Genomic DNA, 22,500 nt, shown 5'->3' on the forward strand with positions numbered 1-22,500 from the left:
TACAATGCTTCCCTATGCTTTACCAGACCTCTCTGTGCTTTACAATGCTTCCCTATGCTTTACCACACCTCTCTGTGCTTTACAATGCTTCCCTGTGCTTTACCAGACCTCTCTGTGTTTTACAATGCTTCCCTATGCTTTACCAGACCTCTCTGTGCTTTACAATGCTTCCCTATGCTTTACCAGACCTCTCTGTGCTTTACAATGCTTCCCTATGCTTTACCACACCTCTCTGTGCTTTACAATGCTTCCCTATGCTTTACCAGACCTCTCTGTGCTTTACAATGCTTCCCTATGCTTTACCAGACCTCTCTGTGCTTTACAATGCTTCCCTATGCTTTACCAGACCTCTCTGTGCTTTACAATGCTTCCCTATGCTTTACCACACCTCTCTGTGCTTTACAATGCTTCCCTATGCTTTACCAGACCTCTCTGTGCTTTACAATGCTTCCCTATGCTTTACCAGACCTCTCTGTGCTTTACAATGCTTCCCTATGCTTTACCAGACCTCTCTGTGCTTTACAATGCTTGCCTATGCTTTTTTGTATTACCATTTATATACATTTTTTATCGATCAGAATTATTATTATTATTATTATTATTATTATTATAAACAGTGTCAGTGGTGGAGTTTGTGAAGTTGCCTTGTCAAAACGTTATCAAATCTGGAGTACACACAATTTACATACATTTCCTAAATGCAAAAGGAGAATAAACATAGCGTTAGGGTAACAAACACGCGGCGCCTTTCTCCAACAGAGAGCGTAATAAGTACATTTTTACCAGTAAATGTGTACAGTGCTGTGACACACTGAATTGCGGTCTCTTACCTGCATGCTCTTTTATCAGCGGCGTTAGGTTATAAACTTTACCCAGATAAGACACCCAGATATCGTCAATGGTGTTGTGTAACGAGACTTCATACGGCGTGTAATATTTCGTATTCTTCATTATTCATTTGTTTTGAGCCCAAACTATTAGTAATAAATCATATGATTCGGCGCGTTATAATTCTGGTATCCATGGACAGAACTTTTGCGTCTTCGTTGCCCTGGAAACCAAACACCCCCCTTACCCTAAAGTCGACTACAAAAACAAGGTATTCTGGGATTTGTAGTCTTTTTTTTTTTTTACAATTTATAAATATATTATAAAAGGAACCGTATCGCCAGTTTTCGGCAGTGGCGTTTTAAAATAAATAAATAAATAAAATAAAAAAGACTATTCACGAACGACTAAAAAAAAAATGTCAACCTTCCTTTACGTCATCACAATAAAAATATCTATTAGATCTCGCGGTAGTTCGTCGTGCATCTAGTAAAATCTCGCGAGAGTTGCTGCAGCTCTTGCAAGGGAGGAACAACCCGATGGCTGCCGTGCAAGAGGGGGACGGAGCTCCCATTAACACGGGGGTAAACGGGTTTGTTTGTGTAGTGCACGGGGATAGGCAGCGTATTACTAATTGTGCAATGCTGATTTTGACTAGCGGTGGGCAGATAGATCAGAAAAAAAAAAAACTACTGGTATATTTCGATGCTAAACAGAAACGATACTTTGTGTACAATATTACGAGTTTTACTGTGAACGGCTGAATATACTGGACCACAGTGGCGTGCTCTTTATAATTCACTACGTGGGTCTCAAATGTTTCATTTTGAGACACACACACACACACGTCGCCTGCTTTCTGCGCTCGGATAAAGGACTTTCTCAGTGTAGTTTTCCTAGTTAGTCTTGTCCTGTTGCTTCCTCCTCCTGCATAGGGCGTGTCATTGGGGTTCAAACTTGTTACTGGTTGTAGAACACGTCAATCAATCAGGGAGCAACAGCAGCAGCAGTTGATTGGTTACTGATAAGACAGACGGTGTGTGTGTGTGGGGCACCCCAGGGCGCTCACTCCTGCGTTTGGAGCTCCCCAGGGCGCTCACTCCTGTGTGTGGGGCACCCCAGGGTGCTCACTCCTGTGTGTGGAGCACCCCAGGGCGCTCACTCCTGTGTGTGGAGCTCCCCAGGGCGCTCACTCCTGTGTGTGGAGCTCCCCAGGGCGCTCACTCCTGTGTGTGGAGCACCCCAGGGCGCTCACTCCTGCGTGTGGAGCACCCCAGGGTGCTCACTCCTGTGTGTGGAGCACCCCAGGGCGCTCACTCCTGTGTGTGGAGCTCCCCAGGGCGCTCACTCCTGTGTGTGGAGCTCCCCAGGGCGCTCACTCCTGTGTGTGGAGCACCCCAGGGCGCTCACTCCTGTCTTTTCGTCCCCTCCTTCCTTCTGGATCAGAAGGACGGAGAGTTCTGCTCCCAGGAGACGCTGAAGCTGGAGGATCTGCTGAACAAGAACATGCGGATCCGCATGACTGACGGACGCACGCTGGTCGGGCTGTTCCTCTGCAGCGACCGTGACTGCAACGTCATCCTGGGATCCGCGCAGGAGTTCCTGAAACCCACAGGTAACCCCAGCAGGATCCGAACCGCTCCTCCCCTATATATATATTTTTCATTTTATCAGCCGCCTTTTTTGTACCCTGCAGTTCTACCTTCGCAGAAACCTTATCTAATATCATTTTTTTAATTTATTTTTATTTTTTGGTCTCAATCCTAAAATTGTAAGTGATTCAAAACTTTTGTCCCGAGCTGTAGGTCCGATTGTAAAATCACCAGAGGTCGCTTTGAGTTTCTTTAGATCCCTAGTGATGAGACGCCTCTGTGTTTGGTTCATCTCCCTAGTGATGAGACGCCTCTGTGTTTGGTTCATCTCTCTAGTGATGAGTCGTCTCTGTGTTTGGTTCATCTCCCTAGTGATGAGACGCCTCTGTGTTTGGTTCATCTCCCTAGTGATGAGACGTCTCTGTGTTTGGTTCAGCTCCCTAGTGATGAGACGCCTCTGTGTTTGGTTCAGCTCCCTAGTGATGAGACGCCTCTGTGTTTGGTTCATGTCCCTAGTGATGAGACGCCTCTGTGTTTGGTTCATGTCCCTAGTGATGAGACGCCTCTGTGTTTGGTTCAGCTCCCTAGTGATGAGACGCCTCTGTGTTTGGTTCAGCTCCCTAGTGATGAGACGCCTCTGTGTTTGGTTTTCAGATTCCTTCTCTCAAGGGGAGCCCCGGATTTTAGGGCTGGCTATGATTCCGGGGCATCACGTCGTCTCCATTGAAGTGGAATCGGACAGCCTCCTCTCCTCCCAGTACCTCTGATCCCCTCGGACCCGGAACCGGGCTCACCGGACCGCCAGGCTTTGAAAGTTCAGCTGCTTTGAGTAAAGGTGGACAGAGTCAGACTGGACCCTACAGAGTAGCCGGTCCTCAAATCAGGACCGTGGCACTTAACGGGTTAATTACAGTGACGCTTTTTATAAACACGATGGCCACAGTACTTACCCGTCCATTTGAAGCATCCAGTCAGACCAGCATACATGTTTAAATTTAAAAGCAACCGTACTGTAGCGAACCCAAAACAGCTCCATAAAACGCCTCTGCCACAAAGATCCAGGAATTACACAAGTCTAGAAACGTGCGGTTTTGAAAGAAACCCCCTAAAAAAACAAGGACTTTGTGCTGGAGGCGCCTGTGCATTACTCAGTAAGTTCATATAGGTGTGTGTAAGAAATGTGTTCTCTTGGTAATAAAATGAAAGTTTGGGGGCTCCCCGCCCCCCCCACAAAACAGTCTCTTTCGTTTCTTTTCTCCAGGCCCGATTGCTGGTCCAGTCTCAAGTCTGGTCCAGTTTAGTAACAACTCAGTGCTGTGTTTGTGAACAGCGCCACCCCTCTGCCTGGGGATGAAAGCTCGCGTATCTGGCTTGGATTGCAAGACAGATGGGACCAATACAGAGGCAGCGAATCATTAGGGATGGGACGAATACAGAGGTTCAGAATAATTTTCCTTTAAGGTCTCACTGAACCGACACATTTCAATAGAAAGTGTGATTTAAATGTTCAGCCGGCTTTCTATTGAAATGTGTTGGTTCAGCGAGACCTTAAAGGAAAATTATTCTGAACCTCATCCCTAATTTTTTATATAATGAATGGAGGGATGCTAGGAGAACAGCCGCTGTAGTTCTCAAATGTGCAGCTTGCACAGAAACACACGTTGGGATAAACGCGTATTTTTCATAACATTGTATATGGTTCTGCCCTCCGTTAAAGAAATCACAGGAGGCTCGGGGGTCCAGCGGTTACAGAAAGGGGTCTCGATACCAGGAGGTTCAAATCCCAGCTCAGCCACTGACTCCCTGTGTGTGTGTGTGTGTGTGTGTGTGTGTGTGTGACCCTGAGCGAGTCGCTTCACCTCCTTGTGCTCCGTCCTCCAGGATGAGACGTCAAACAAACGAGCTCCTATTGGAAGTGACTCTGCAGCAGCAGCAGTTGATGATGCAGAGTTCACCCCCCTAGTCTCTCAGAATTTCCTCAGAAGCTGCAGAGTTTAATAAATGGCACACAAGCTTCTCGGTTTCCGTGAGCTCCCACATGTTTATTTCAGACGGTTGTGCAAGTAAATGTCTCAGAGGACAGGAGACAGACGGAGCTTTAAAACCCTTTGGAGGTACAGGGGACACGTGTGCACCCCCTGCCCCCTCCCCCCTCCCCCCCACTTCAACAAAAGGACAATATGAACCAGAGAACCAAACAAATAATACAAAAAAAAAATTCTAATTAAAACAAACCACCTGATTTAACCCTCAGAGTTACAAGGCAGAAAACGGGGGGTGGTGTTGGAGATTCGTGAAGGACAGTCCGTCCCGTAACTCAGGCATCCTCACGCTGCTAAATATCACTCCACTCCGTTTCCTAAAGCTGTGAAGCGTCTTTAAGCAGAGGAACGGATTCAGATCGCTGATGCGGAGCCGGCTGACAGCAGGGAGTGGCCGTCCGCTTTTAACAGAACTGAAAGGGATATTGCCTGAGTTTTAGGAGGCTGAACCAATCAAGGAAATTCACTTAATACCTGATCCGCTCTCCAGAAGCCCCCCCTCTTTCTCTCCCTCACCGCCAATACTGGCCTCTACTCTCCTCAGATATATTTATCACATTACAGACGCACCTCTTAGATTTTGATCAAAATCCATCTTCTTTATTCTTTAGAGGGGCAGGCGAGAGCCGCTCGGGTATTAAATGTAAATTCTGCTAAAAACTAAAAATGTTCTACCTACCTCTAAATAGACCCATCATTAAAAAAAAATACATATTATAATATAATAAAAAACAAGAGGCAGGCAATTTAACAAAAATTGAGACAAAAACACTCCCCGGATTTCATCAAGAACAAAACGCGCTGCGAGGCGCGGAGTCATGTGACTTCCTTCACATCCTTCTTTTAAACAGCGGTGCTGATGGGAGATTACAGGCTGCAAGTTTAATGGTATAATTAACCAGCGGCTAGTTTCACAACCCCCACCCCCCCCTCCACGATTAGCACTAGGACTAAAGGGAACATGAGAGAGTAGAGGAGTGCCAGACAGGGTGTGTGAAACCAGGACCAAAGAAAACATGATCTTCCCTCAGTGACAGACAGACATATTCACACACACACACACACACACACACACACACACACATATATATATACACATATAGGAAGTTGCCTCTTTTGAACAAATCCTATTCATGTATTAATATTTATATATTATCCCCCCCACCTTCCCGACGTTCCGCTCTGTGTAACACGCCTGCGTCGAGGGAACGCGTGTTTGAAAACAAAACCGCAGAGGTACTTCTGGACTTTTGATGCCATGGCAACCACTCTCACTTATTTCTATTGAAATCTATTAACGTGCTTCTGATGTGTCATGTACTGAGAGAGAGAGAAAGAGAAAGAGAGAGACCAAGAGAGGATTCTACATCAGGTACTGAGAGAGAGAGAGAGAGACCAAGAGAGGATTCTACATCAGGTACTGAGAGAGAGAGAGAGACCAAGAGAGGATTCTACATCAGGTACTGAGAGAGAGAGAGAGACCAAGAGAGGATTCTACATCAGGTACTGAGAGAGAGAGAGAGACCAAGAGAGGATTCTACATCAGGTACTGAGAGAGAGAGAGAGACCAAGAGAGGATTCTACATCAGGTACTGAGAGAGAGAGAGAGACCAAGAGAGGATTCTACATCAGGTACTGAGAGAGAGAGAGAGACCAAGAGAGGATTCTACATCAGGTACTGAGAGAGAGAGAGAGAGAGAGCGCGAGAGAGAGCGGAGAGAGACAGAGAGAGAGAGACACCAAGAGAGGATTCTACATCAGGTACTGCGAGAGAGAGAGAGAGAGAGAGAGAGAGCGCGCGAGAGAGACAGAGAGAGAGAGACACCAAGAGAGGATTCTACATCAGGTACTGCGAGAGAGAGAGAGAGAGAGAGAGAGAGAGTCAACAAGAGAGGATTCTACATCAGGTACTGAGAGAGCGAGAGAGCGAGAGACACAGACACCAAGAGAGGATTCTACATCAGGTACTGAGAGAGAGAGAGAGACCAAGAGAGGATTCTACATCAGGTACTGAGAGAGCGAGACAGACACCAAGAGAGGATTCTACATCAGGTACTGAGAGAGCGAGACAGACACCAAGAGAGGATTCTACATCAGGTACTGAGAGATCGAGAGAGAGAGCGCGAGACAGACACCAAGAGAGGATTCTACATCAGGTACTGAGAGAGCGAGAGAGAGAGAGAGCGAGCAAGAGAGAGAGCGAGAGAGAGAGAGACACACACACACACAATTTTAAAAAGGTGCAAAATCAAAAATAAAATGTGCTGGATGGAAAAAATAAAATCCAGCTGAAGGACGTGTGATTTGAAGCAGCTTGAGAAAATCCAATTAGAAACAGTGACTAGAATTCCTTCAGTGGTCTTAGAGAGAAAAAAAAAAAAGTCCAGTGGAAACATTATCACTGAATTCATGTAGTTTTTTTTAACTATTTCTAAATTGCCCATGGAGTGATTTAATATTTACGGATGAGAACATTACTTCATAAAAAAACAAAAAGAACCCACAGCCATAAATCAAGATTGAAGCAATGTTGAAAAAAAAGAAAACGTCTCTTAAAAGAAAAATAAAGAAAGAAAACGCTTTGGTTTTTACAGCGTTTAAATCAACCCGGAAGATGAGAGTTTTACCAAAAACAATATATATATATATATATAATTACACATTACACACTGCTGTGGAAAAGTCTTGAGAGACATTTTGCACATTTTTTTTTCGGGGGAGGGGGGTGTTTATACTACCACAGAATCAACCAGCGCCATCTACAGAACCTCACGTCATGTATACATTTGAAATGGGTTTTTACTGGACGCGTCGCTGTGTAAATGCGATGGTTTCGCTGCTCATGTATATTTACTGTGAGTTGTTGGGATCACACGTTTTTTGCAGATTCTGATCAATGTGAATTATAGATTGCTAAAATGACATGCTTGGCTTCTTCTCATCCTAACTACGGCTGTATTAATAACAGTCAAAGTTGTTATAATCGTGGAAAACACTAGAGGAGGCTTTGAGTAAATTGTTGAAGCTCAGAACATCCAGATACAGATTGCAACTCCAGAATCTGTCCAAGACTTTTGCACAGCAGTGTGTGTGAAATTAAAGATTGAAGCAATTGATCTCCCCCAACAAAGACGAGCCTTCAACATAGAAGCATAAGAAAAGGAAGAGGGTTCTGTTTTTTCTGTTGATCAGGAAGAGAGTTTTCAGACGGCTAGTGGTTCGACCGTTCCCTCGCAGAGCCCTCGGCTCAGTCAGCAGGTTCCCACGCGATCCCAGGTTTGTTTTCAGTTGTAATTAAATTTGAAGTGGAAGTTCCCAGAACCGAAGGGGTTAAACTCAAAAGGCCAGCTGTTGGGGTTCCCTCCTCCCCCCCCTCCTCCCTGCTGGCTTTCGGGGTCCAGGGGATCCTCGCCCGCGTCGAATTTCTGTCGCATTTCTAGAAACAATAAAATAAATAATTAATAATAATTAAACACGATGGCCACAGTGTTTACCCGTCCAATGGAAGCATCCAATCAAAACTATCACACCTGATTACATTTCAATAAAACCGCTCCATAAATGTCTCTCCCACAAAGATCCAGGAATTACGCAGGTCTAGAAACGTGCGGTTTTGAAAGAAACACAAACCCCGCCCCCCCCCCCCCTCCCGGATTTTCATTTTTACAAAAACACGCTATCTGGTTCGACTCTGGCTTAAAGAAACTTCTCGCCATGTTCTCAGGGTGCGACTCCCGTTTGATCCAGTCCTGGTTTCACTAGGAGTTTAATAATCAGACACACCTGAGCTTGTTACCTAGACACACTGGGGGCTGATCAAGCTGGTAGTAAAACCTGGACTGGGTGACGGGAGTCTGGTTTCCGTCCCTGTTTTTACCTGGGTCTGTCAGGACCTCTTTGGCAGAGGCGATGTCGATGAACCTCTTCTCCGCTTCCTTCTTCTGCCCCTCGGATTGGAAGTTGTCCGGGTGCCACTGCTGCGCCAGCTTCCTGTACGCCTTGGTGATCTCCTGCTTGTTTGCGTTTCTGGAGAGAGAGAGAGAGAGAGAGAGAGAGAGAGAGAGAGAGAGAGAGAGAGAGAGAGCGAGAGAGAGAGAGAGAGAGAGAGAGAGAGCGCGAGAGAGAGAGAGAGAGCGAGAGAGAGAGAGAGAGAGCGAGAGAGAGAGAGAGAGCGAGAGCGAGAGAGAGAGAGAGCGCGAGAGAGAGAGCGAGAGCGAGAGCGAGAGCAAGAGAGAGAGAGCGAGAGCGAGAGAGAGAGCGAGAGAGAGAGCGAGAGAGAGAGCGAGAGAGAGAGCGAGAGAGAGAGAGGGGGGTGTTTGTTGTTTGGGGTGAAACGCATTACTGTAACCTTCCCCTTCCTGTACTGGACAGTTAGATCTTTAGCACCAACTCCCTGTGTGTGTGTGTGTGTGTGTGTGTGTGTGTGTGTGACCCTGAGCAAGTCACTTCACCTCCTTGTGCTCCGTCCTTTGGATGAGACGTCAAACAAACGAGCTCCTATTGGAAGTGACTCTGCAGCAGCAGCAGCAGTTGTTGATGATGCAGAGTTCACCCTCCTGGTCTCTGGAAGTCGCTCTGGATAAAAGCGTCTTCGAGCCTCGGCCCGTTACCCCAGCGTACCTGTGCACCCCGAGGATTTTGTAGTAGTCTCTCTTCTGGGACTGTTTGAGGAGTTTCTGGGCGCGCTCCAGCCCCTCTCTGATTTCCTGATTCTCCGCGTCGAATTCCCGGGCTTCTTGATAGTCTTCCACAGCTGGGGAGGAGGGAAGGGGAGGGATTAGAACAACATTTAAAAAAAAAAACAAAAAACAAAAAAAAAAACCAACACAGCTCTGACATTCTGCAAACTCGTACAAAAAGATTCCCGATCCAAAGTGTGGCTTCTGAACGGCCTTGTTTGAGAACAATGGAAATCTGAGTGAGGGCTTACCTTTCACATACTGCTCCTCGATTGTGAAGGGAGTGATGGACGGGTGGAGGGGTAGATGGAGGGAGTGAGGGATGAGTAGATGGATGGAGGAGGGAGGGGCGAGTAGATGGATGGAGGAGGGAGGGGCAGTTAGATGGATGGAGGGATAGATAGATGGAGGGCGGGAGGGATGAGTAGATGGATGGAGGGAGGGATGGAGGGATGAGTAGATGGATGGAGTAGATGGATGGAGGGGAGGGAGGGATGGAGGAAGGAGGGAGGTATAGAAGAATGGAGGGATGGATGGATGGATGGAGGGATGAAGGCTTACCCTTCTCGTACTCCTGGTTCAGGATGAAGGCCTCTGCTCGGTCTCGGAGGATGAAGATGTTTCGCGGGTCTCTCTGATGAGCCTCCGAGCACGCCTCGATGGCCTCTCTCGCTCTCTTACTCTGCGGGGAGGGGAGCCAACAACCAGGACAGCGTTTTAAAACTCATTCGCCTACTTTCACAGGCCTTGAGCGCTGCAGACTCGCTCTCAGCGTCTTCAGTGTGAATTCAATGACTAACGTTTCCACTAGAAGTCTTTCTCAGCGTCTTCAGTGTAAATTCAATGACTAACGTTTCCACTAGAAGTCTTTCTCAGCGTCTTCAGTGTGAATTCAATGGCTAACGTTTCCACTAGAAGTCTTTCTCAGCGTCTTCAGTGTAAATTCAATGACTAACGTTTCCACTAGAAGTCTTTCTCAGCGTCTTCAGTGTGAATTCAATGGCTAACGTTTCCACTAGATGTCTTTCTCAGCGTCTTCTAGTCAAAGCATTAGTCGTTGAATTCACACTGAAGTCTCTCTCAGCATCCTCAGTGTGAACTCAATGACTGACAGTGACTAGAAGTCTCTCCGAGTGTTTCTCCAGCCCAGGCTGGCTGTCTCTTACCCTGGACAGACAGTGGCAGATCCTCTCCTTGGCTCTGGTTGTGTAGAACGGCACGTTGGGCTCCGTCTTCATCGCAGCCTCGTACTTCTCGATCGCGTCCTCGTACCTTTGGGATCACAAAACGGTTAAAGAAAAGGGCTCAGATCCCGGCTCAGCCACTGACTCCCAGTGTGTGTGTGTGTGTGTGTGTGCGTGCGTGCGTGCGTGCGTGCGTGCGTGCGTGTGTGTGTGAGAGAGAGTGTGTCTGTGTGTCTGTGTGTGTGTGTGTGAGAGTGAGTGAGTGAGTGAGTGAGTGAGTGAGTGAGTGAGTGAGTGAGTGAGTGAGTGAGTGAGTGAGTGTGTGTGACCCTGAGCAAGTCACTTCACCTCCTTGTGCTCCGTCCTTCGGATGAGACGTCAAACAAACGAGCTCCTATTGGAAGTGACTCTGCAGCAGCAGCAGCAGCAGCAGCAGTTGTTGATGATGCAGAGTTCACCCCCCTAGTCTCTGTAAGTCGCTTTGGATAAAAGCGTCTGCTGAATGACTAAATAATAATAATAATAATAATAATAATAATCTTTGAATAATGCACACCTTAATAAATACGTCCGATTGAATTTACTCTCTGTTGTCTAGGATCACCGATAGCACAGATTCATGAAAAGTAAAATGCTTATGAACCGCTTCCTCACCTCTGCTCGCTGATGCTGTGCTCTGCAGACTCCAACTGCTTGGACAGCTTCTTCACTTGCTTGTAATGAGAGAAACACTCCTGGTCATCCTGGTCCAGCTTCAGACACTCGCGCACCTGACTGAAAAAAAAAAACCCACAGAACTATTCCAACTGAGCTCTCAAATTACTGAACTAGACCCTTCATTGAACCGATCCTTTGCTTAATCAGACCTTTTGAATTGTTTTCAGCTTTTAAAACAAACAGTTGGAGATTTCAAGTTCACTATACAATTTCTTAAGCAATTTGGGAGAAAAAAAACCTGCAACTTTCTAGGAGCCGAGTACAATTAACAAGGTCTAATTAAGCACATTCTCAGTTCAATGAAGGGTCTCGTTCAGTAATTGAGAGCTGGGCTGGAATTCAAAGCAGCAGACACAGGGGGTCCCCCCCTAGATCGGGGTTTGGAGACCCCTGATCTAACGGACCCCCTCAACAGCAATGGTTCTGCACCGTCCAAGGCAGGAGTCTCCAGCCATGATCCTGCAGGGCCCGCTGTCCCTCCTGGGTTCTGATCCAACTGTTCAGCGCTTATTAGAAGCTTCACGGGTCCAATTAAATTAATTTAGGGCAGAGCTGGAACAAAATCCAGGAGGGACAGCGACCCCCCCCCCCCCCAGCACCAGGACTGGAGACCCCTGGTCTCAGGGATCAACGCCAGTCCGCAGGGGCCCGCTCCTCTGGGTCTGCCCTGACCTGAGGGAGTCCGGGTGCTCTCCCAGGCTGTAATGCAGACGGCTCAGCTGCAGGAAGGCGGCCCGGTTGTCGTTGCGGAGCTTGGTGGTGGGGTTCAGGTCCTGGATGGCCTTGCGGGGCTCCCCCAGCTCAATGAAGCAGGCAGCGCGCAGCTCCCTCGCATCCGGGTCCCAGGGAGACAGCTGGGTGGGGTGTAGAGAGAGAGAGAAGGGGCCGTTATATAGAGGGACAGGACAGTTCTATAGAGGGACAGGGGGACGCAGAGAGTCAGGGACAGTCATGTAAATATATAGGGACAGGGAGAGTTACACAGACGTATATACAGGGACGGATATACTGGGAGGTATCAGTCACACACTCGGAGTAACACACACCCCTCCTACCTCTCTCCATGACAGTGCCCTGGTCGTCAGTCAGTCTGTCTCTCTGTCTGTCTGTCTCACACACACTCGTACCTCGATCACTCTCTCCATGACAGTGACAGTGCCCTGGTAGTCTCTCTGTCTGTCTGTCTGTCTGTCTGTCTGTCTCACACACACTCGTACCTCGATCACTCTCTCCATGACAGTGACAGTGCCCTGGTAGTCTCTCTGTCTGTCTGTCTGTCTGTCTCACACACTCGTACCTCGATCACTCTCTCCATGACAGTGACAGTGCCCTGGTAGTCTCTCTGTCTGTCTGTCTGTCTGTCTCACACACACTCGTACCTCGATCACTCTCTCCATGACAGTGACTGTGCCCTGGTAGTCTCTCTGTCTGTCTGTCTCACACACACTCGTACCTCGATCACTCTCTCCATGACAGCGACAGTGCCCTGGTAGTCTCTCTGTCTGTAGGCTGCCTGTGCATCTTCACTCAGCCGCTCCAGCTCTCCCGTCAGCGCCAGCTGGGACCGCGCCTCCTCGTTGCCAGGGTTACCGAGGAGCTGGGGGGGGGGGGGGGGGTCACGAGACAGGATCAGATTACTAACAACTACAGGTACTGCAACAGGGCTGGAAATGAGACTCCCGTCACGCAGCAGTGTGATCCAGTCCTGTTTTCACTAGGAGTTTAATAATCAGACACACCTGAGCTTGTTACCTAGACACACTGGGGGCTGATCAAGCTGGTAGTAAAACCTGGACTGGGTGACACTGCTGTGCAACAGGAGTCTTATTTCATATTTTTGTCCGTTTTAATAAAAACTGTTTCAAATCGTGAAATATTTTAAAATACTGATTTATAAACCACAGAATAAGCTGCTTTTTTGTTTTACAAAATAAATACAGCCCTCTATATCATGCAAAGTGTCATACTCAGCTCCTGGGGGGCTCGCAATGTCTTCTGGCTTTCACTGACCCCCTGACCCCCCCCCCCCCACGAGCTTGCAATTAACTAATTGGTCTAATTCCACGGCCCTCCCTCCAAGATTGGAGTGTGACACCACTGCTGTAAAAGGATCGTGGTAAACGGACCCCCCCATCCCATCCCCCCCTCTCACCACAGCTTCGAAGTCCTCCCTGGCCTCCTGTGCGCTGCCCTGTTTCAGCAGGATGTTTCCCCTCTGCAGCCTGGCCTGGAGGAACAGGAAGGGAAAGGGGAGAGCGATCACACACGCACGCACGCACGCACACACGACAGCAGGGGACCCCAAACCCGGTCCGGGGGGTACCCCCCCTGTGGTCTGCCGGCTTTCCATTCCAACTGAGCTCTCAATTAATTAACTGGACCCTTAACTGAACTGATCCTGTGCTTAATTAGACCCTTTTTAAAATTGTTTTCAGCTCTTAAAACAGTTGCAGGGTTCAAAGTTACTTATAAAATGTTACGGCTAATTTGAAATCTGCAGCTGTTTAAGAGCGGAAAACAACTAAAAAAAGGTCTAATTAAGATAATAATCAGTTCAATGAAGGTTCTAGTTCAGTAACTGGGACCTCCGTTGGAATATAAACCAGCAGAAACAGCAGGGGGCGCTGCTCTACAGCTTCCACACAGAGATGCACAATTTGCATCTCCACAGAAACACTGCACTGCCCCCTGCAGGTTAATACAGCAATAAACGCATTATTTTATTTTTTAATATATAATCGCTGCATGGTATTTTTGTAGTTTCTCCTGTCCCCATGCTTTCCTGGTTGTTATATACCAGGCATTCAATACTTTACAATGCTTCCCTGTGCTTTACCATGCTGTCACTGTGCTGTATTACACTATGCTGTATGATAAAGCACAGTGAAAGCATAGGGAAGCATTGTAAAGCACAGAGAGGTGTGGTAAAGCATAGGGAAGCATTGTAAAGCACAGAGAGGTCTGGTAAAGCATAGGGAAGCATTGTAAAGCACAGAGAGGTCTGGTAAAGCATAGGGAAGCATTGTAAAGCACAGAGAGGTGTGGTAAAGCATAGGGAAGCATTGTAAAGCACAGAGAGGTCTGGTAAAGCATAGGGAAGCATTGTAAAGCACAGAGAGGTGTGGTAAAGCATAGGGAAGCATTGTAAAGCACAGAGAGGTCTGGTAAAGCATAGGGAAGCATTGTAAAGCACAGAGAGGTGTGGTAAAGCATAGGGAAGCATTGTAAAGCACAGAGAGGTCTGGTAAAGCACAGGGAAGCATTGTAAAGCACAGAGAGGTCTGGTAAAGCACAGGGAAGCATTGTAAAGCACAGAGAGGTCTGGTAAAGCATAGGGAAGCATTGTAAAGCACAGAGAGGTCTGGTAAAGCATAGGGAAGCATTGTAAAGCACAGAGGTAAAAAACGACCAGCATACTCACTGCCAGAAAGTCTGGTTTTAATTGGATGGCCCTGGTGAGGTCAGGGAGGGCGGATTTGGACTTGCCCAGCGCGAGGAACACAGCGGCGCGCTTGTAATAGGTCAGGTAGTTCTTCGAATCTCCTTCTGCAAGTTCAACACAGAAACAGCACGCAGATCAGAGAGGCTTCGCAGGTCCAGCGGTGAAAGAAAAGGGGGCTCGATACCAGGAGGTTCAAATCCCGGCTCAGCCACTGACTCCCTGTGTGTGAGTGTGTGTGTGTGTGTGTGTGTGTGTGTGCGTGTGTGACCCTGAGCGCGTCGCTTCACCTCCTTGTGCTCCGTCCTTCGGATGAGACGTCAAACAAACGAGCTCCTATTGGAAGTGACTCTGCAGCAGCAGCAGCAGCAGCAGTTGATGATGCAGAGTTCACCCCCCCTAGTCTCTGTGAGTCGCTTTGGATAAAAGCGTGTGCTGAATGACTAAATAATAATAATAATAATAATAATAATAAGCATTACAAGGGATATTATTATTATTTATTACAGATCAGACAAATTCTCATTGAGATTTAACCCCTTGAGGGACAAAAGGGTTAAAAGTGTGTGTGTAATTTTATTATTATTATTATTATTATTATTATTATTATTATTATTAATTTCTTAGCAGACTTACAGTCGTAAACGAAAAATACATTTCAAGAATCACAGTACAAGTATTAATACAATTAAGAGCAAGATAAATACAATGACTTGGGTTCCAGTAATTGCAGACACACTTACCCACGGCGGAGTGATAGTGAGACAGGGCCTCGGCCAGCTGCCCCGCAGCCAGGAGCTTCCGTCCCATCTCCAAGTGCTGCTCGATCTCAGCATGGCTGGCACCCAGCAGCCCTGCAAACACACACACCCGTCAGCAGGGGGCAGCGAGCTCTTCAGCAACGTCAGGTCCGTATTGAACACACAAGGATTACTTCAGAGATTGTAAGTTCCTCCACCAAAAAAAAGTATTCCTGTACACTTGTGTTGTAGTGTGTGTTTGGGCGTGTCACGTGAGCTGTTCAATCAAAACATCACCTTGTCATTCTAAAATACCTCAAATAATATCTCTCACCAGTAGCTCTCTAACCCATAAAACTCCCCCCATTTTGGGTTCTCTGTTGGTTGACAGGACAGATGAACAAACGACCTCGCTTTTGATTTATTTTTTATTTTTTTTAAAACCTGTCCCCCCCTTCCCCTCCTCCTCCCCTGTCCCCCCTTCCCCTTCCCCTTCCCCTTCCCCTCCTCCCCCTTCCCCTGTCCCCTCCTCCCCCCCTCCTCCCCCTCCATTCCCCTGTCCCCTCCTCCTTCCCCTGTCCCCTCCTCCCCCTTCCCCTGTCCCCTCCTCCCCCTGTCCCCTCCTCCCCCCTTCCCCTGTCCCCTCCTCCCCCTGTCCCCTCCTCCCCCCTTCCCCTGTCCCCTCCTCTTCCCCTGTCCCCTCCTCCCCCTTCCCCTGTCCCCTCCTCCCCCTGTCCCCTCCTCCCCCCTTCCCCTGTCCCCTCCTCCCCCTGTCCCCTCCTCCCCCCTTCCCCTGTCCCCTCCTCTTCCCCTGTCCCCTCCTCCCCCTTCCCCTGTCCCCTCCTCCCCCTGTCCCCTCCTCCCCCCGTCCCCTCCTCCTCCCCTTCCCCCTTCCCCTCCTCCCCCCTTCCCCCGTCCCCTCCTCCCCCCTTCCCCCGTCCCCTCCTCCTCCCCTTCCCCCTTCCCCCTTCCCCTCCTCCCCCCTTCCCCCGTCCCCTCCTCCCCCCCTTCCCCCCTTCCCCCGTCCCCTCCTCCCCCCGTCCCCTCCTCCCCCCCTTCCCCTGTCCCCTCCTGCCCCTGTCCCCTGCTCCCCCGAATGCAGTCTGCATTCAAAAGTGTGAACGACGCAGCTGCGCAGTCAAAAGCGCTGCGTCACGATGCGTCCTTCGCTTCGTACAGCAAACGGTGAAGCTGCGCAGCTTCGACCCGTCTGCGTGTGACGCGCCTCGCATTCACCTGCGACAGAAGTTATTAAACTTCGTTTCCTGGGTGTGTAATTTACCGAGGACTTCCTGGTGTGTGTGTGTGTACACTTTAAAAAAAATAATAATACAGAAATAAAATAAGTGAGCTAGTGAGATTTATTTTTTCCTGAAAAAATAACGCATAACGCAGACAGGTTTTCAATTCTATCACAGCTGGGCCGGCCAGGTTTATTTTGATTTATTTGTTGACCTCTCCCGTCTTTAAACGGGTCCAAATTAACAAATAAATGAGTCTTACTGGCACCGAAGAGGGCAGATTCAGCTGCTGTCAGTAACGGCCCAAAACAAATTCTTAATATAAAACCACCCGTTTCACTTTCTCTAAAACATCAAGTCAATAAAATTCAAATGTTTCTTCAGCCCGGACGGTGTTTCACTGCCTGCAGTTAGTGCCAGCAGATTTAAAAACCCGTTTTATAAACACACTCCGGGGATAAACTTGAAGAAACCGGTGAGAATTCGATCGTTTTAATGGTTTTATGTTTGTTTTTTAATCAGTTTTATTAAAAAAAAAACATTAAAGTATTCACTGGAACCGGGTACAAATCTGCCAAGGATCCGGTTCCAGCGAATACTTTCACGGTTTTTAATAAAACTGATTAAAAAAAACAAACATAAAACCATTAAAACGATCGAATACTTTGTCAAATAAAACAAACTATAACTGTCACACTTGATTGTATATTTGTGTTTTGCTGTCCTTGTTTTGGACTGTGTGAGGAGTTCAGCTGAACTTATTTTGGTTTTTTTTTTTTGCGCCGACGTGGACCTAGTGCTCGTTTACATGTATTTAATAAAATCGAAGTTATCTCGTTTTAAGAGGAGATATATTAAACAATTCAATATAAATCACTTACCGTCTAACTGCAGGTCCAGTATAACGCAGAGCAGCGAGAGAGAGGACACGATCCCGCTCAGCCCTCTCCTCCGGCCCGCCTCCATCTTCTGCGCACGACTCACAAACACAACGGTAAATAATTATTAATATTAATACTAATAATAATAATAATAATAATAAATGTTCCTTGTCGAGACTCTCAAGTACTGGTATTCTGAAAGGTCCAACCTGCTAAATCCGCCGGCACGCTCGCTTGTGCTTCCGCCTCAAAGGTTCCGACTCTGCTAAACAAATCGGTATATAGACGTGTGATTATTATTTATTTATTTATTTATTTATTTTATTTTTCCCACAACTGAAGTAACCCTCGAGTGTCGCCGTCCCTATTTAAGCTTCTCTTCTTGCGACGCAAAGACTCGCAACGAAACTCCGTTTCTGGAGTTCAGAAAAACACGGGCGCCCGGTATCCACGGGCGTGGGAGCTTCTGATTGGACGCCGCTGAAGTTTACGGGGCTCGCTGTTTTAAAGGGATACAGTGCAAATTTGGTACGGCAGCTGGAAATAAATTGGGGGTATTGCTGTCTAGTGATGATATGATCACTTAAAATGAATGTGTCTGGCGTGTCTGATCCCACAGGAACTCGCTGAATCCTTTTCAAAAGTCTGTCATTTCAGCACAGCAAGGACACGTCACTGGATCCTCAGCTGATGCGCCATCCTTGCACTATTGCACTGCTAACACTGTAGAGATAACTCGCTGTGATCCTAACCTGGTGCATCCTAGTTCATATTGTATTCTAGTAGTGTTATTATTATACAGAGCATCCTAGTTCATATTGGATTCTAGTAGTGTTATTATACACAGCATCCTAGTTCATATTGTATTCTAGTAGTGTTATTATTATACAGAGCATCCTAGTTCATATTGGATTCTAGTAGTGTTATTATTATACACAGCATCCTAGTTCATATTGTATTCTAGTAGTGTTATTATTATACATAGCATCCTAGTTCATATTGGATTCTAGTAGTGTTATTATTATACAGAGCATCCTAGTTCATATTGGATTCTAGTAATGTTATTATTATACACAGCATCCTAGTTCATATTGGATTCTAGTAGTGTTATTATTTGCACTGGCTGTAAACTACACTGTGTTTCAATATGAAGCTTGCATTGTAACCCTGCGCTGCCCTGTAACACCTGCGTGAGTCTCCTGGGATAAAGGGGTCTGCTAAATAAATAATAATAATAATAATAATAATAATAATAATAATAATAATAATAATAATAATAATACCACACACATGCACCACTAACACAGTGAAAAAGTTTAATGATATAACATCAGACTTGTGTGATTATACAGAACAGAGTGATTGGAGACACAAACAGACATGTTAAAGCATTTGCCAGTTAACAGCACACTGGGAAAAAAAACAGCATCTCTCATAGAAAAGGGTGCAATCTGGGAAAATTAAATATTATAATTAAATGCAATTTCTTTCTCCTCTCTTTTTCAATGTTACCTTTCTAGCAATTTTAACAATATATACAATGCTCCCCTATGCTTTACCACACCTCTCTGTGCTTTACAATGCTTCCCTATGCTTTACCACACCTCTCTGTGCTTTACAATGCTTCCCTGTGCTTTACCACACCTCTCTGTACTTTACAATGCTTCCCTATGCTTTACCAGACCTCTCTGTGCTTTACAATGCTTCCCTATGCTTTACCAGACCTCTCTGTGCTTTACAATGCTTCCCTATGCTTTACCACACCTCTCTGTGCTTTACAATGCTTCCCTATGCTTTACCAGACCTCTCTGTGCTTTACAATGCTTCCCTATGCTTTACCACACCTCTCTGTGCTTTACAATGCTTCCCTATGCTTTACCACACCTCTCTGTGCTTTACAATGCTTCCCTATGCTTTACCATGCTTTCTCTGTGCAATGCTTTTACTGTGGGGAACTTTTATAAGGCTAAGCACCGTGATTTAAATTCTATTCTAGAGAGACGGCCTTAATCTTAAATAACAATTTCAAAACAAAACGTGCTCCTTGATTCTTTCATTTCTGCACTGCTTAAAAACATATCGCGTAACACAAAACCACACAAAAAAAAAAAACACTTCAGATGCGTTTCACCAGGTTGGAGACCTCGAGATAACACATGCAGGTGCACAACAGGTAAGAGTCATGGAGTTATTGGGTCAGGCTGAGCCGTGCCAGCAGGAGAGGGGTCAGAGCTGGAGGAGAGCTCAGTGACTGAGCGCAGAGCTGGGGAGGGGCGGGGGGAGGATGGGGGGCGGGGGGGTAGGGGGCCGCTCTCCTCAGGGTCTCACACGTAGGCGTTTCTCCCGTAGTTGGTCCCTCCCGCCTCAGAGGGGTATTTCCCGGTCCGGGATGCCTGTGTAGCAGACATGATCGTTCCTCTCGGAGCGAGGTAATACGCACTGCAACACACAGGGGAGAAATAATGAGAGAGAGAAGAAACGAAAGAAAGAGCAGAGGAAGAAGAGAAAGAACGTGATGGAAAAAGGAATGGAAAAAAGAATGAAAGGAATGAAGGATGTGAGGGACAGAGAGACAAAGAGACAGACAAAGAGACAGCGAGACAGAGAGACAGACAGAGACAGAGAGACACAGACACGCAAACAGACAGACACACACACACACCGACAGACACACAGACAGACACACACACAGACAGACAGACAGACAGACACATACACAGACAGACAGATGCAGACACAGAGAGACACACAGACGCACACGCGGCACTGTGACTCACGACTGCTTGTCGGCAGTTCCCTGTTTGCAGGAGCAGCACAGACAGCACCCCCCGATCAGAGCCATGGTGCCAGCACACCACCCGATATAGAGTGCAGGTCCGATCTCATACCTACCACACAGAGACACGGGTCAGAACCCAGCAGCCAGCCCCCTCCCGAACCCCAACCCAAACCCCAACCCCAACCCAAACTCCAACCCCAAACCAAACCCCAACCCAAACCCCAACTCCAACCCAACCCCACCCCACCCAACCCAACCCAACCCCAACCCCAACCTCAACCCCAACCCCAACCTCAACCCCAACCCCAACCCCAACCCAAACCCCAACCTCAACCCCAACCCCAACCCCAACCCAACCCCAACCCAACCCAACCCCAACACCAACTACAACCCCAACCCCAACCTCAACCCCAACCCCAACCCAACCCCAACCCCAACCTCAACCCCAACCTCAACCCCAACCCCAACCTCAACCCCAACCTCAACCCCAACCCCAACCCAACCCCAACCCAACCCCAACCCCAACCCAAACCCCAACCCCAACCCAACCCCAACCTCAACCCCAACCCCAACCCCAACCCCAACCCCAACCCAACCCCAACCCCAACCCCAACCCCAACCCAACCCCAACACCAACTACAACCCCAACCCCAACCTCAACCCCAACCCCAACCCCAACCCCAACCCCAACCCAAACCCCATCCCCAACTCTCTTCTTGTCTTTATATCTATAGGGACATATGAAAGACTAGCAAACAAATGCATGATAGCCTCACATGATGCTACCTCCCCCTCCCCTCCCCTCCCCATATAAAGCAATCTCACTACGTTTTTAAAGCTCGTAACACACCGAGAGGGAAACTCGCCTCCTTAATCTAAGAGCTATGTCTCTGTAGCTGTTGAGTTGTTTTTTTGAGCCAGGTAGCATCACTTACTTTGTTCCGGGATATAAAGGGTCGAAAAATTCCCTGGTGATGTTAAAGGCGTACCAGGAGATGGCGACCATTGCGCACAGACCTTCAAACGAGAAAGTAAAATTTAAACTAAATTAAAAAAAAAATGTAATAGGGGCCAAGTGAAGCTACCGTGACAATATAGTTAAGGAGCAAATAACAGCTTTTAAATGACAAAAATGACAAAGTAAACCCGGTACTTAATGGGTTAAACTACAATGCATTTAGATTCAAAACCCGCACGCACCTTCCACAAGGTAGCAGACCCCGCCCACTCCCGCGACCCTTCCTTTGAAGACGTAGTTGTCCCCGCCCACTTTGGTGCATTTCAGCCCCACCATGGCCGCCACGTTACCCAGCGTCCCGGCGACCAGCGCCGTGATCATCAACGCGCGGCTCGCCTGCAAGTAACCTGCGGGAAAAAAACACGCACACCGCGGCAATGATGCGCGATTCAAACCGCAGCGCACCCGCCGCAGCAACGGCGCGGATCACCCTTACAGAAAACGGGCAGCAGTAAAATAATGTATGTATGTATGTAAAATAATGTGATATCTTGTAACAATTGTAAGTCGCCCTGGATAAGGGCGTCTGCTAAGAAATAAATAATAATAATAATAATAATAATTCACAGTGCCTGGGGAATAATAAGAATAATAATAATAATAATAATAATAATAATAATAATAATAATAATAATAATAATAATAATACTCTTTTAATAGCCCGTGAGGTAACTCTTTGTATATAGAGACCAATCTATGAATTCTTAACGGGCCGTTCATTGCACAACACTGACCGTTTATACCAGTGGGTTTTAATTGAAATGATAATTGGCTTAATTAGACATGTTTATCTTGTTTTCAGCTCTTAAACCGTTTGCAGACTTCAAGTTAGCCGTAACATTTTATCAGTGACTTGAACTCTTTAGGTAGCCGAATACAAGTAAAAAAAAAATCTAATTAAGCAAATTACCAGCTCAATACAGGGTCTAGTTCAGTAATTTGAGAGCTCAGTTGGAATATAAACCAGCAGACACAGCAGGGGGGGTCCCCCGGACCAGGATTGGGGGACCCCTGCTCTATTAAGTACCCACAACGTCACTTAAGAGGCTGTGTGGTCCAGTGGTTAAAGCAAAGGGCTTGTAACCGGGAGGTCCCCGGTTCAAATCCCATCTCAGCCACTGACTCATTGTGTGACCCTGAGCAAGTCACTTCACCTCCTTGTGCTCCGTCTTTCGGGTGAGACGTAGTTGTAAGTGACTCTGCAGCTGATGCATAGTTCACACACCCGAGTCTCTGTAAGTCGCCTTGGATAAAGACGTCTGATAAATAAACTAATAATAATAAACTTTGAGGAGCTTTGTTTCAGGAGACCAGGTTTCAGGTCGCTCACCAGACAGGGAGTCGTGGGACGGTTTGATAC

At 47.2% G+C, this 22,500-nt stretch overlaps 4 protein-coding genes across 6 annotated transcripts in view; 1 reads left to right on the plus strand and 3 right to left on the minus strand.

Annotated features, from left to right (window-relative positions):
- Positions 1–1,314, minus strand: part of LOC117967978 (cytochrome b5 domain-containing protein 1) — a 7,691-nt gene extending 6,377 nt beyond the window's left edge. Inside the window, exon 1 of the mRNA XM_059019135.1 lies at positions 831–1,314. Coding sequence (XP_058875118.1) covers positions 831–951 — 121 coding nt within the window. The 5' untranslated portion in view covers positions 952–1,314. The remainder of the gene's footprint in view (positions 1–830) is intronic.
- LOC117404580 (N-alpha-acetyltransferase 38, NatC auxiliary subunit) lies at positions 1,308–3,655 on the plus strand. 2 transcript variants are annotated; one of them, XM_059019137.1, is made up of 3 exons: positions 1,308–1,412; positions 2,278–2,443; positions 3,075–3,655. In XM_059019137.1, exons 1-3 carry the CDS (start codon positions 1,368–1,370, stop codon positions 3,185–3,187), a joined length of 324 nt encoding a protein of 107 aa, XP_058875120.1. In that variant the 5' UTR covers positions 1,308–1,367; the 3' UTR covers positions 3,188–3,655. The 2 variants fall into 2 exon arrangements, with proteins under 2 accessions (XP_058875120.1, XP_058875119.1); XM_059019136.1 differs by having other exon boundaries at positions 1,314–1,412; positions 2,275–2,443.
- Positions 3,656–4,434: 779 nt separating this feature from the next.
- On the minus strand, positions 4,435–17,832 carry dnajc3b (DnaJ (Hsp40) homolog, subfamily C, member 3b). Of its 2 annotated transcripts, XM_059019138.1 has the most exons (13): positions 17,553–17,832; positions 17,344–17,431; positions 15,225–15,335; positions 14,464–14,588; positions 13,195–13,269; positions 12,496–12,639; positions 11,715–11,896; positions 10,980–11,099; positions 10,308–10,413; positions 9,703–9,823; positions 9,083–9,215; positions 8,340–8,488; positions 4,435–7,898 (listed from the first exon to the last, which is right to left on the minus strand). In XM_059019138.1, the coding sequence occupies exons 2-13, from the start codon at positions 17,426–17,428 to the stop codon at positions 7,747–7,749; spliced, it is 1,503 nt and encodes a 500-aa protein (XP_058875121.1). In that variant the 5' UTR covers positions 17,429–17,431; positions 17,553–17,832; the 3' UTR covers positions 4,435–7,746. The 2 variants fall into 2 exon arrangements, with proteins under 2 accessions (XP_058875121.1, XP_033863342.3); XM_034007451.3 differs by having other exon boundaries at positions 17,344–17,832.
- An 813-nt stretch (positions 17,833–18,645) lies between these two features.
- The window catches only part of cldn15a (claudin 15a), a 4,389-nt gene continuing 534 nt past the window's right edge, over positions 18,646–22,500 (minus strand). Inside the window, exons 2-5 of the mRNA XM_034915357.2 lie at positions 21,323–21,487; positions 21,058–21,139; positions 20,121–20,231; positions 18,646–19,782 (exon numbers count right to left, since the gene is read on the minus strand). Coding sequence (XP_034771248.2) covers positions 19,668–19,782; positions 20,121–20,231; positions 21,058–21,139; positions 21,323–21,487 — 473 coding nt within the window. The 3' untranslated portion in view covers positions 18,646–19,667. The remainder of the gene's footprint in view (positions 19,783–20,120; positions 20,232–21,057; positions 21,140–21,322; positions 21,488–22,500) is intronic.

The sequence above is a fragment of the Acipenser ruthenus genome, unplaced genomic scaffold, assembly GCF_902713425.1.
Source record: "Acipenser ruthenus unplaced genomic scaffold, fAciRut3.2 maternal haplotype, whole genome shotgun sequence".
NCBI lineage: Eukaryota > Metazoa > Chordata > Actinopteri > Acipenseriformes > Acipenseridae > Acipenser > Acipenser ruthenus.